The sequence below is a fragment of the Neophocaena asiaeorientalis genome, unplaced genomic scaffold, assembly GCF_003031525.2.
Source record: "Neophocaena asiaeorientalis asiaeorientalis breed wild unplaced genomic scaffold, Neophocaena_asiaeorientalis_V1.1 scaffold268, whole genome shotgun sequence".
NCBI classification, from domain to species: domain Eukaryota; kingdom Metazoa; phylum Chordata; class Mammalia; order Artiodactyla; family Phocoenidae; genus Neophocaena; species Neophocaena asiaeorientalis.
This window is the reverse complement of record NW_020173979.1, coordinates 3,420,161-3,434,669: the sequence shown is the minus strand read 5'-3', so window position 1 is coordinate 3,434,669 and position 14,509 is coordinate 3,420,161. Positions and strand designations below refer to the sequence as shown.

The 14,509-nt window shown below is 36.7% G+C and overlaps 1 protein-coding gene and 1 pseudogene across 5 annotated transcripts in view; one reads left to right on the top strand and one right to left on the bottom strand.

The window, feature by feature from the left end:
* Positions 1 to 14,509, bottom strand: part of FBXW11 (F-box and WD repeat domain containing 11) — a 129,547-nt gene that overhangs the window by 56,087 nt on the left and 58,951 nt on the right. The window contains exon 2 of one of the 5 annotated variants that reach the window (XM_024753351.1): positions 12,621 to 12,764. The exons of the other annotated variants lie outside the window; for them this stretch is intronic. Within the exon in view, the coding sequence (XP_024609119.1) occupies positions 12,621 to 12,764 (144 nt within the window). The remainder of the gene's footprint in view (positions 1 to 12,620; positions 12,765 to 14,509) is intronic. 5 annotated transcript variants of the gene reach the window in all.
* LOC112405075 (heterogeneous nuclear ribonucleoproteins A2/B1-like) lies at positions 12,776 to 13,699 on the top strand (annotated as a pseudogene).

The window sequence follows — 14,509 nt, the reverse complement described above, 5'->3', positions numbered from 1 at the left end:
ACATTGCTCGGGGGGGGAAAATAATACACCAGAAAAACATTTTTACTCTTTTGCTTCTACTATAAATCATTTTAAAAGAAACATGAAAGCATCTATCAGTGATGTCAGGCAAAGCTAGAGAAATACCATCCCACATCACAATCATTTCTCATATTACTGTGTTCAAGGGTAACTTAACAGACTCAGCAAAGATTTCAAACATGAAATCTACCCAAGAAATTGTAAAGCAATGAATTATATTGAATATTTATAATAACAGTAGCTACCACTTATTAAGTACACTTTAGAGATTATATCATTTAATGAAAACTGGGGAAAGAAAACCAAAACCACCAAAAACTTAAAAGAGTAAGAGATGATGAATTTAACACGATACCAATCAAAACTCCAGCAGGCTTTACCACCACCCCACCCACCCCATCCCAGCCCCCAGCAAAATGAGCTGATTTTAAAATTCATATGGAAATATACAGACTGAAGGCAATCTGGAAGAACTAAGTAAGAGAATTTACACTACGAAATATCAAGATCTAAAATATAGCTATTGTAACAAAGAGAGTGTTATATAGGAATAAAAGTAGACACATTGATCAACAGAACAGCATCCAAACTCAGATTCACACATATGAGTTCACTTGACTGAACACTAAGGCAACACTTCAGTGCAGTGGAGAAAAAATGCTCTTTTCAATAAAAGATCGTATCAACCGGACATCCTTATATTTTGAGCCCCACTCTCTCACCAAGGGGGAAGAAAATCTATTCTAGATAGACTGCAGATCTAAATGTAAAAGGTAAGCTTTTAGAAGAAACCACAGAACATCTTCATGACCTTGGAATAGCTAAAGCTTTCTTAAACAGGACAAAGCAACTGCTAACCAGAAAGAAAAATCTAATAAATTGGATTATAATGAGGAATTTCTCTTCACTGAAAGCACCATTAAGAGACTGAAAAGATTAAAACGTTCTAAAATTTATTTATGGTGATGGTACAACACTGAACTGCATACTTGAAATGGATGAATTTTATGATATGCAAAATATATCTCAATTTTTTTAAGGAATTAAATTTAAAAGAAAAAAGGCAACCCACAAAGTGAGAGATTGATTATATATCCAGAACTTTAAAAAACAAACAAACATACCCTCACTTCAAATCAATAAGGAAAGCAAACGCAAACACACACACACACACACACACACCCGAAAAAAGGTGAAACACTTATACGAGCACTTCACAAAAGAAAATATCCAAATTAAGTTAAAAAATAAAAATTCAACCAAAGTGCTGTCATCTGGAGACAACCATTTGCTTTGGAACACAGGTTGAAAACTATAGATACATAAAAGAAAACTGTCTGAAGCATGCTCTCCAGTAGAACTGCTTTTCACATATGTCATAGATATCTTTCCATGTCACTGTAGACCTTTATTTTCATTTTTAATGCCAACAGTTTACATCATCACATAATTTATTTGCTCAATACAGGTTAAGTAATGAACATTTAAACTTTTTACTGTCACATGCAACACTGCAATTAACCTTTATGCCTACTTTGAGTAACTGCCTCTTTCGATCAAATTCCTAGGATTGCTGAATCCATGAGAATGTGTATTTAATAAATGGATGTCTGAACAGAATTTAATTTCCTTTGTTTAATCATTTCTTCTCATCAGAATAGACTTCATATGACAAGTTATTAAATCTAATGGTCAATTCTCATTGCTCACATTTCTGGACCTATCAACAAGATTGAGCATTCCCCGCTTCGTGATATACGTCAATCACTTGGCTTCCGGGACTCTGCATTCACCTAGTTCATTCACCTACCACAAGAAACGTTAAAGATTTTCAGACAGAAGAAAAATGAAACCAGAAGAAAACTTGATTCTAATGAAAGGATGCAGAGATAAATGAAGAGAAAAATGGTAAAAATGACAGTTTTTATAAAATAATTTTTTTCCTTTTTTAATTTCTTTAAAATCTGATTGACTACCTAAGAAGTTCAAAATGCTGCTGAATGATATTAAACAAACCACAAATAAATGGAAAGGCATCTTTTAGCCATGAATTTCAAGACTTAATATTGTTAAGATGACAATACTACCCAAAGCAATCTACAGATTCAATGCAATCCCTATCAAAATTCCAACAGTGTTTTGCAGATATAGGAAAGCCCATTCTAAAATTCATACAGAATCTCAAGGGACCCCAAATAGCCAAAGTAATCTTGAAAAACAACATTGGCAGCCTCACATTTTCTGATTTCAAAACTTACTACAAAGCTGTAGTACTCGAAACAGCAATGGTACTGGCATAAAGACAGACATACAGACCAATTACAGTAGAGAGCCCAGAAATAAATCCTCACATACAAGGTCAAATGATTTTTTTTTTTTTTTTTGGCTGTACGCGGGCCTCTCACTGTGGTGGCCTCTCTCGTTGCGGAGCACAGGCTCCGGACGCGCAGGCTCAGCGGTCATGGCTCATGGGCCCAGCCGCTCCGCGGCATGTGGGATCTTCCCGGACCGGGGCACGAACTCGTGCCCCCCGCATCGGCAGGCGGACTCTCAACCACTGCGCCACCAGGGAAGCCCGGTCAAATGATTTTTGACAAAGGTACCAAGATCATTCTACGGGCAAAGAACAGTCTTCTCAACAAACACTATTGGAAAAACTGATATACACATGCCAAAGAATAAAGTTGGGCCCTTACCTGGTAACATATATAAAAATTAACTCAAAATGGGTCAAAGATCCAAATGTAAGAGCCAAAACTACAAAGCTCTTAGAAGAAAAGATAAAGGAAAAGCTTCATGACATTGGATTTGGCAATGATTTCTTGCACATGATACCAAAAGCACAGGCAACAAACGTAAAAATACATAAGTCAGACTACATCAAAATTTAAAACTGCTGTGCATCAAAGAGTACAATCAACAGAGTGAAAAGGCAACCTACGAAATGGGAAAAAATATTTGCAAGTCATATATCTGATAAGGGATTAAGATCCAGAATATATAAAGAACTCCTACAACTAGACAGCAAAAACAAACAAACTGATTCAAAATGGGCAAAAGACCTGAATAGACACTTCTCCAAGAAGATATACTAATGGCCAAAAAGCTTATGAAAAGATACTCAACATCATTAATGATTAAGGAAATGCCAATCAAAACCACTATGAGATATCACCTCACACCTATCAGAATGACTACTATCAAAAAATCAGAAAAGTGTTGACAAGGATGTGGAGAAACTGGAACCCTTGTACATTGCTGATAGGAATGTAAAATGGTATAGCTGCTATGGATAACTGAATGGTGGTTCCTCAAAAAATTAAAAATAGAATTACCACATGATCCAGCAAGACCACTTCTGGGTCTATACCCAAAAGAATTAAAAGAAGGGTCTCAAAGAAATATTTATACACTTATATTCATATAGCAGCATTATTCACAATAGCCAAAAGGTGGAAACAACCCAAATGTCCATTGAAGAATGAAATGCTAAACAAAATATGGTATAAATATGCAATAGAATATTATTCAGCCTTAAGAAGAAAGGAAATTCTTATACATGCTATAACATGGATGAATCTTAAGGACATTATGCTAAGTGAAATAAGTCAGTTATAAAAAGACAAATACTGTACAATGAATCCACTTATGTGCAGTATTTAGAGCAGTCAGTCATAGAAACAGAAAGTAGAATGGCTGTTCCTGCTTTGCCAGGGGAAATGAGAAGTGGTTATTTAATGAATAGGAAAAAGTTCTCAAGATTGGTTGCAATGCATAACATTGCATAACATTACTGAACTATATACTTAAAGTTAAAAATGGTAAAATGTATACTGTGTGTATTTTACCACAATTTTTAAAAAACCTTTTTAATTGTTGACTGAAAATGACTTTACCAATATTTTCTTTCAGTTTTACTGAGATATAACTGACATATAGCAATGGCTAAGTTTAAGTGTACAGCATAATGAGTTGACTTATATACATCATGAAATGATTACCACAATAAGTTTAGTGAAAATCCATCATCTCATACAAAATAAAGGAAAAAGAATATTTTTTCCTTGTGACGAGAACTCTTAGGATTTACTCTCTTAACAACTTTCATATATAACATACAGCAGTGTTAATTATATTAATCATGTTATAATTACATTCCTAGTACGTACTTATCTTATAACTGGCAGTTTGTACCTTTTGACCACATTCTCCCTCTCCATACCCCTGCCTCTGGTAACCACAAATCTGATCATGTTTTCTGTAAGTTTGTTTGTTTGTTTGTCTTTAAGTATAACTGACTTACAACACTAAAAATAAATAAATAAACAGCTTCTGAAGTTATGCATTTATACACATACATATGACTCAGTAGTTAAAGCAAAAATAGTAACAACATATCATGGAGTTTATAGCCTCTGTAGAAATAAAATGTAAGACAACAATAGCACCAAGGAGGGAAGGAAGGAAGGGGAAGTATTAAATGTATAGATGTAAGTTCTTTCTTCCACATGTGTGAAGCAGTATCTTATCATTTCAAGACAGGCTGTGACAAGTTAAAGGCATGAATTGTAAACCATACAACAACCATTAGAAAAAAAATTAAGCAAAAGAGGTTTAACTAATAAGCCAATGGTAAAGATGAAAATGGAATCACTCAAAAACTAAATCCAAAAGAAGGCAGAAAAAAAGTGTAAAAAGGGAATAAAGAGCAGGTGGGACAAATAGAAAACAAATAACAAGGGGGTAGATTTAACATCAAACATCTTAATAACTAGTTGAATGTAAGTGGTCAAAATACCCCAATTAAAAGACAGAGATTGTGGAATTGGAGATAACTATATGCTATCTACAAGAAACCCACTTTAAACACAAAGGAACACTGGCTAAACCTAAAAGGACAGAAAAAGATAAATAACATCCAATGACTGACTAATCAAAGGACATCTAAAGTGGCTATGTTATTATTGGAAAAAATAGATTTTAGAACAAGGAATGTAACCAGGGATGAAGTGACATATTTTCATAATGTTAAAGGGATCAATTTATTAAAAAATATAATGATCCTAAATGTATATGCCCTTGGCTAACAGTTTTAAAATACATGTGGGGGAGAAAACAATAACATACTCAAAGGAGAAAAAGACAAATCCAAATTTTTATTTGGACACTTCAACACTCCTCTCTTAGTTATGCATACAAGTAGACAGAAAAGAGTAAAGATATGGAGGACGTGAATAACACCATCAGCTAACTTAACCTGACATTTATACAGCACTCTACCCAACAAGGGAACACATTCTTTCCAAGTACAGACCAAACGTTCAACAAGATAAATGCTATTCTAGGCCATAAAACAGGTTTCAATAAATTTAAAAGGACTGAAATCATGCAAAATATGTACTGAGATGACAAAGAATTAATCCAAAATTAATCTAATAGAAAATCCCTAAATGTTTGGAAATTAAACAATGCATTACTAAACAACACATGGGTCAAAAAAGAAATCACAAGGAAAATTAGAAAATACTGTGAACTAAATGAAAACAAAAACTCAACATATTAAATATTGTGGGATATAACTAAAGTGGTGCTTAGAGAGACTGACAGCATTAAATGCATGTATTAGAAAAGAAAAAAATGGTCTTCAAAGCAATAATCTAAGCTTCCACCACAAAAAAAATAGAAAATTAGTGAATTAAACTCAAAATAAGCAGCAGGAAGGAAATAATAAAGATGAGATCCAAAATTTGTACACTAGAAAATAGAAAAACAATAAGGAAAAAATCAGTGAAACCAAAAGTCATGTCTTTGAAACAATCAACAAAATTGACAAACTTCTAGCTAAACTGATAAGGAGAAAATTGTATAAGAATCATTTCCGGGCTTCCCTGGCGGCACAGTGGTTGAGAGTCTGCCTGCCGATGCAGGGGACACGGGTTCGTGCCCCGGTCCGGGAAGATCGCACATGCCGTGGAGCGGCTGGGCCTGTGAGCCATGACCGCTGAGCCTGCACATCCGGAGCCTGTGCTCCGCAACGAGAGAGGCCACAACCGTGAGAGGCCCGTGTACCGCAACCCCCCCCCCCAAAAAAGAATCATTTCCAATCTCAGAAATAAAAGTGGGAACGTGAATACAGATCCTATAAACATTAAAGGAAAACAAGGGAATATTACAAATTTGTACTAATATAGTCCACAACTCAGATGAGAGGGACAAAGTCCTTATAAGATACACAAATACTCACACAAGAAGAAATGGAAAACCTCAATAGCCCTATAGCTATTAAAGAAACTGGTTTCAGTGGTGAATTTTACTTAGTATTTAAGGAAGAAATAGTATCAATTCTATATAAACTCTTCCAAAAAGCAGATGAAAAGGGAACATCCCCAATTATATATATATTTTGTTTGTTTGTTTTTTGCGGTACGCAGGCCTCTCACAGTTGTGGCCTCTCCCGTTGTGGAGCACAGGTTCCGGACGCACAGGCTCAGCGGCCACGGCTCATGGGCCTACCTGCTCCGCGGCATGAGGAATCTTCCCGGACCGGGGCACGAACCCGTGACCCCTGCATCGGCAGGCGGACTCTCAACCACTGCACCACCAGGGAAGCCCCCCAACTGTATTTTGAGGTCAGATTACCTTGATAACAAACATCTACCAATGACCAGTCCCTTCCATCAGGAAACTTGCACAAGCCTCTTAGATAGCCTCATCCACCAGAGGGCAGACAGCAGAAGCAAGAAGAACTACAATCCTCCAGCCTGTGGAGCAAAAACCACATTCACAAAAAGACAGACCAGATGAAAAGGCAGAGGGATATGTACCAGATGAAGGAACAAGATAAAACCCTAGAAGAACTAAATGAAGTGGAGATAGGCAACCTTCCAGAAAAAGAATTCAGAATAATGATAGTGAAGATGATCCAGGACCTCAGAAAAAGAATGGAGGCAAAGATCAAGAAGATGCAAGAAATGTTTAACAAAGATCTAGAAGAATTAAAGAACAAACAGAGATGAACAATACAATAACTGAAATGAGAAACACACTAGAAGGAATCAATAGCAGAATAACTGAGGCAGAAGAATGGATAAGTGACCTGGAAGACAGAATGGTGGAATTCACTGCTGCAGAACAGAATAAAGAAAAAAGAATGAAAAGAAATGAAGACAGCCTAAGAGACCTCTGGGACAACATTAAACTCAACAACATCTGCATTATAGGGGTCCCAGAAGGAGAAGAGAGAGAGAAAGGACCCGAGAAAACATTTGAAGAGATTATAGTTGAAAACTTCCCTAATATGGGAAAAGAAACAGCCACCCAAGTCCAGGAAGTGCAGAGACCCATACAGAATAAACATAAGGAGAAACACGCTGAGACACACAGTAATCAAACTGGCAAAAAGTAAAGACAAAGAAAAATTATTGAAAGCAGCAAGGGATAAACTACAAAAAACATACAAGGGAACTCCCATAAGGTTACCAGCTTATTTCTCAGCAGAAACTTAAACTCCTACCCCCAACATCTTCCAAAAAAAAAAAAAAGAAATAAATTACAGGGAAAAAAACAGAAACACATGGAGGCTAAACAATACGTGACTAAATAACCAAGAGATCACTGAAGATATCAAAGAGGAAATCAAAAAATACCTAGAGACAAATGACAATGAAAACACGATGATCCAAAACCTATGGGATGCGGCAAAAGCAGTTCTAAGACGGAAGTTTACAGCTATACAGGCCTACTCCAAGAAACAAGAAAAATCTCAAATAAACAATCTAACCTTACACCTAAAGGAACTAGAGAAAGAAGAACAAACAAAACCCAAAGTTAGTAGAAATCATAAAGAGCAGAGCAGAAATAGAAACAAAGAAAATAATGGCAAAGATCAATAAAACTAAAAACTGGTTCTTTGAGAAGATAAACAAAATTGATAAACCATTAGCCAGACTCATCAAGAAAAAGAGGGAGAGGACTCAAATCAATAAAATTAGAAGTGAAAAAGGAGAAGTTACAACAGACACTGCAGAAATACAAAGCATCCTAAGAGACTACTACAATCAACTCTATGCCAATAAAATGGACAACCTGGAAGACATGGACAAATTCTTAGAAAGGTATACATTCCAAGACTGAACCAGGAAGAAATAGAAAATATGAACAGACCAATCATAAGTAATGAAATTGAAACTGTGATTAAAAACCTTCCAACAAACAAAAGTCCAGGACCAGATGGCTTCCCAGGTGAATTCTATCAAACATTTAGAGAAGAGCTAACACCCATCCTTCTCAAGCTCTTCCAAAAAAATGCAGAGGAAGGAACACTCCCAAACTCATTCTATGAGGCCACCATCACCCTGCTACCAACACCAGACAAAGATACTACAAAAAAATTAGTATACAGACCAATACTATACTAAACATAGGGCTTCCCTGGTGGCGCAGTGGTTGAAAGTCCGCCTGCCGATGCAGGGGACACGGATTCGTGCCCCGGTCTGGGAAGATCCCACATGCCGTGGAGCGGCTGGGCCCATGAGCCATGGCCGCTGAGCTTGCGCGTCCGGAGTCTGTGCTCCGCAAAGGGAGAGGCCACAACCGTGAGAGGCCTGCATACTGCAACAACAACAAAAAAACAAACATAGAATTACCATATGACTCAGCAATCACACTACTGGGCATATACCCAAGGAAAACCATAATTCAAAAAGACACATGCACCCCAATGTTCACTGCAGCACTATTTACAATAGCCACGTCATGGAAGCAACCTAAATGCCCATCGACAGACGAATAGATAAAGAAGGTGTGGTACATATATACAATGGAATATTACTTAGCCATAAAAAGGAACAAAATGGGGTCATTTGTAAGAGGTGGATGGATCTAGAGACTGTCATACAGAGTGAAGTAAGTCAGAAAGAGAAAAACAAATATCATATATTAACGCATATATGTGGAATCTAGAAAAATGGTACAGATGAACCGTTTTGCAGCAGAAATTGAGACACAGATGTAGAGAACAAATGTATGGGCACCAAGGGCGGGGAAAGCGGTGGTGGGGGTGTGTGTGTGTGATGAATTGGGAGATTGGGATTGACATGTATACACTGATGTGTATAAAATGGATGACTAATAAGAACCTGTATAAGAAAATAAATAAAATTCGAAAAAAAATCTATCACTATCACAAGAAAAAGAAAAAAAAAGACCAGTACATGATTGTTGTAGATATTATACTACATTCATCTGAACTGGAAACTTAAAATTGGTGAATTTTATTATATATAAACTACACATGAAAAAAGTTAGCTTTTAAAAAAATTTAATTGCTACACAAAAACAAAAACTTTCCCACAAAGCAAACTCAAGCCCTAAATGTCTTTACTGATAAATACTATCAAACATTTAAGGAAGAAATAACAGTAATCTTTCCCAAACTCTTTTTAGATATAGAGAGGTTAATTCATTTTATTAGGCTAATCATAATGCTAAAACCTGAGAAAAGACATTATCAAAAAAGGAAGTATTGACCAATTACCTTCAGGTAAAAAGATTAAAATACCCTCAACCGAATATTAACAGATCAAATATAAAATTATATAAAAATGATAATACCTCATGATCAGCTGGAGCTTTCCCAGAATTAAAGATTAGCTGAACATTCAAAAAAATCAATGTAATACACCATATTAAGAGAATAAGAAAAGTTATATGATGATTTCAATAGATGCATTTAGGGCATATAACAAAATTCAAAACGCACTCATGATTAAAAACTCTCACGTAACTTCCTCAATGTGATAAAGGACATATATTTTTAAAACCTATAGCTAATATCATACTTAATGGTCAAAAATGAAACACTTTCCACTGTACTCAAAACAAAAGTAGAATATCCATTGTCACACTTCTATTCAATACAAATTTCACTAGTTATAGCCAGTGCAATAAGTCAAGAAAAGAAATAAAAAGCATAAATATCAGAAAGCATCCAGATGGCATGAGTACCTAGACAGAAAATCCGAAGAGTGTACAAAACAAGTAGAATATGCAATGTTAGCAAAGTCACAGGATAAAAAAAATAAAAAGAACGAACGAAGCTACACAAAACTCAAGCCCTCAGCATAAGCAGAAAGAATAGAAAATAAGCAGAAAAAGAAATACTTAGATCCTAGGATGCCCATATGTTCCTACCATAAGCCTTCATGAAGAGCAAGAGTAGTCCAGGATAACTGTGCAAAAGAAAAAAAAGACGGAAACAAGCAGCAGACTGAAGACTGACATAAAATCCCATTAAGTGTGAAAATACTGAGAAAGAGTTTTGATAGGTCAGAGTTGATTACAAATTTGGGACTCAAAAGAGGATTCAAGATGCAAAGAAATAGTCTTCCAGGCACCACTCTTTAAGGAAAAAAAGTGTAAAAGGAAAGGCAAACGGAGGCAGGACTTCAACTTGATAAAGAACACCTACAAAAAAACCCATAGCTGACATCATACCTAATGGTAAAAAACTTGAAGTTTTCATGCTAAGGAACAATGCAAGGATGTCCCCTCTCATCACTGTTTTTCAACATTGTAGTGGGAGTCCTAGCTAATGCAATATGACACACAACAAGGAAATAAAAAGAATACATATCGGGAAGGAAGAAAACTATCTTTGTTCACAGATGCCATCATCATCTATGTAGAAAAAACAACAACAAAAATGACCCCCAAACTCCTGGAACTAGTAATCAATTGTAGCAAGGTTGCAGAATGCAAGGTTAATATAAAGTCAATCACATTTCATATATACCAGCAATGAACAAGTGGAATTTAAAATTAAGAATACATTACCATTTACATTAGGACCCCATCAAAATGAAGTATTTAGGTATAAAGTTAACAAAATATGTATAAGATCTATAGGAGGAAAACTATAAAACTCTGACAAAAGATATTAAAGAACGAAATAAAGGAGATATTCCAAGTTCATAGATGGTAAGACTCATTATTGTCAAGATGTCAGTTCTTCCCACCTTGATCTAAATATTCAATGCAATCCCAATCAAAATTCCAGCAAGTTATTTTATGACTCTCAAACAAGCTAATTCTCAAGTTTACATGAAGAGGTAAAAGATCTAGAATAGAGAACACAATGTTAAAGTAACAGAAGAAAGTCAAAGAACTGACACTTCCTAACTTCAGGAATCACTATAAAGTAACACTAATCAAGATAGTGTGTGGTATTGCTGAAAGAACAGACAAACAGATCAAGAAAACAGGAGAGCCCAGAAACAGACCCATATAATCAGCTGATCTTTGACAGAGAAGCAAAGGCGATATAATGGAGCAAAGATAATCTTTTCAACAAACGGTACTGGAATAACATAGAAGAAAATCTAGGTGACCTTGGGTATAGTGATGACTTTTTAGATACAACACCAAAGGCACAGCCCATGAAAGAAATAATTGACAAGCTGGACTTCCATTAAAATTAAAAACTTCTGCTCTGTGAAAGACAATATCAAAAGAGAATTAAAAAAAAAAAGAGAGAAAGAGAAGCCACAGATTTGAAGAAAATATTTTCAAAAGACAAATCTGATAAAGGATGTTAGCCAAAATAATACAAAAAAAACCCCTTAAAACTTAATAAGAACAACGCAAATTTTAAAATGGGCAAGACATGAACGGACACCTCACCAAAGAATATATACAAATGGCAGTAAGCATGTGAAAAGATGTTCACTTCATATGTCATCATATATCAAATTAAAACAATGAGATACCACTACACACCTATCAGAATGGCCAAAATACAAAACATAGACAACACCAAATGCTGGTGAGGATATGGAGCAACAGGAATTCTCATTCACTACTTATGGGAATGCAAAATGGTACAGCTACTTTGGAAATTCAGCAGTTTCTTACAAAACTAAACATACTCTTATCCGATCCAGCAATCACGCTTTTCGGTATTTACCCAAATAAACTGAAAATTTATGCCCACACAAAAACCTGCTCAGTGATGTTTACAGTGGCTTTATTGATAATAGCCAAAATTTGGAAGCAACCAGGATGTCCTTCCGTAGGTGAATGGATAAACTGTGATATAGCCAGACAATAAAATATTATTTGGCACTAAACAGAAAGGAGCTTTCAAGCCATAAAAGACATGAAGGAAACTCAGATAAGTATTACTAAGTGAAAAAAGCCAATGTGAAATGGCTACATACTATATGATTCCCGTTATACGACATTCTGGAAAAGGTAAAACTATGGAGACAGTAAAAATAATAGTGGTTGCCAGGGGTTAGGAGGAGAGAGGGAAGAACAGGCAGGGCACAGAGGATTTTTAGGGCAGTACAGCTATTCTGTATGACACTATAATGGTAGATTCATGTTATTATACATGTGTCAAAACCGATGATGATGTAGGTCCATGGACTGTAACAAATATACCACTCGGGTGCAGGATGTCAATAGTGGGGGAGGTTGCGCCTGTGTAAGGACAAGAGATATATGGGTACGCAACAGCCTGAGGTAGGGAAGATGCGTTAGACAGGCGGAAGGTTCTAGAAAAGTGGCGGCAGTGGCTCAAGCGACAGTGGCAGCAGCACCGCGTCGCGAGTGGAGGTGCTCCTAGCGATGCTGTTTCCCGAGCTGCGGCAGTTCTCACTACAGCGCCAGGATGCGTCCGGTTCGTGTTCGTCCGCGGAGATCTCTCTCATCTCGCTCGGCTGCGGCCAATCGCGCTGAAGCAACTGAGTCCGCGATGGAGAGAGAAAAGGAACAATTCTGTAAACTCTTTATTGTGGCTTGAGCTTTCAAACTACAGAAGAAAGTATGAGGAACTACTACGAGCAACGGGGAAAACTTACAGACTGTGTGGTAACGAGGGATCCTGCAAGCAAAAGATCAAGAGGATTTGGTTTTGTAACTTTTTCATCCATGGCTGAGGTTGATGCCGCCATGGCTGCAAGACCTCATTCAACTGATGGGAGAGTAGTTGAGCCAAAACGTGCTGTTGCAAGAGAGGACTTTGGAAAGCCAGGGGCTCATGTCACTGTGAAGAAGCTATCTGTAGATGGAATTAAAGAAGATACTGAGGAACATCATCTTAGAGATTACTTTGAGGAATATGGAAAAATTGAGATAATTACGGATAGGTAGTCTGGAAAGAAAAGAGGCTTTGGGTTTGTTACTTTTGATGACTGTGATCCTGTGGATAAGACTGTGTTGCAGAAATACCATACTATCAATGGTCATAATGCAGAAGTAAGAAAGGCTTTCTTTGTCTAGACAAGAAATGCAGGAAGTCCAAAGTTCTAGAAGTGGAAGAGGAGGCCACTTTGGTTCTGGAGATTCTTGTGGTGATGGTGGCGGAAATTTTGGACCAGGACCAGGAAGTAACTTCAGAGGAGGATCTAATGGATATGGAAGTGGTCGTGGATTTGGAGATGGCTATAATGGGTATGGAGGAGGGCCCGGAGGTGGGAATTTTGAAGGTAGCCCTGGTTATGGAGGAGGAAGAGGAGGATATGGTGGTGGAGGACCTGGATATGGCAACCAGGGTGGGGGCTACGGAGGTGGTTATGACAACTATGGAGGAGGAAATTATGGAAGTGGAAATTATAACCAGCAACCTTCTAACTACGAAGAGTTGAGACTTTGGTGGTAGCAGGAACATGGGGGACCATATGGTGGAGGAAACTATGGTCCAGGAGACAGTGGAGGAAGTGGGGGTTATGGAGGGAGAAGCCAATATTGAGCTTCTTCCTATTTACCATGGGCTTCACTGTATAAATAGGAGAGGATGAGAGCCCAGAGGTAACAGAACAGCTTCAGGTTACCGAAGTAACAATGTTAAGGAAACTCTTTTCTCAGTCATGCATAAATACGCAGTGATATGGCAGAAGACACCAGAGCAGATGCAGAGAACCATTTTGTGAATGGATTGGATTATTTAATAACATTACCTCACTGTACAGGAAGGATTGTAAAAAAAAAAAAAAAAGCCTTTGAGACAGTTTCTTAGCTTTTTAATTGTTTCTTTCTAGTGGTCTTTTTAAGAGTGTAGAAGCATTCCTTCTTTGATAACGTTAAATTGTAAGTTTCAGGTAACATGTGAAACCTTTTTTAAGATTTTTCTCAACGTTTTGAAAAGCTACTAGCCAGGATCATGGTGTAATAAGACATAACGTTTATCCTTTAAAAAAAATTTAAGTCCGTGTGTAGAGTTAAGAAGCTGTTGTACCTTTACGATTTCATAAAATAATTCTAAAGGAAAAAAAAAAAGAGAGAGATATGGGAACTGGGAACCGTCTATACTTTCCACTCAGTTCCAGGATAAAACTGCTCTAAAAAATTAAGTTTATTAATTTAAAAAAAAAAAAAAGGAAAGGAAAAGCCAGTTGTCTTTTGGAAACCATACAATTAAGGGAAGAAGAAATGGCAGGGGAGAGATTTTAAGATCCTGCAAGATTAAAGAATTTTTTGAAACATTCAA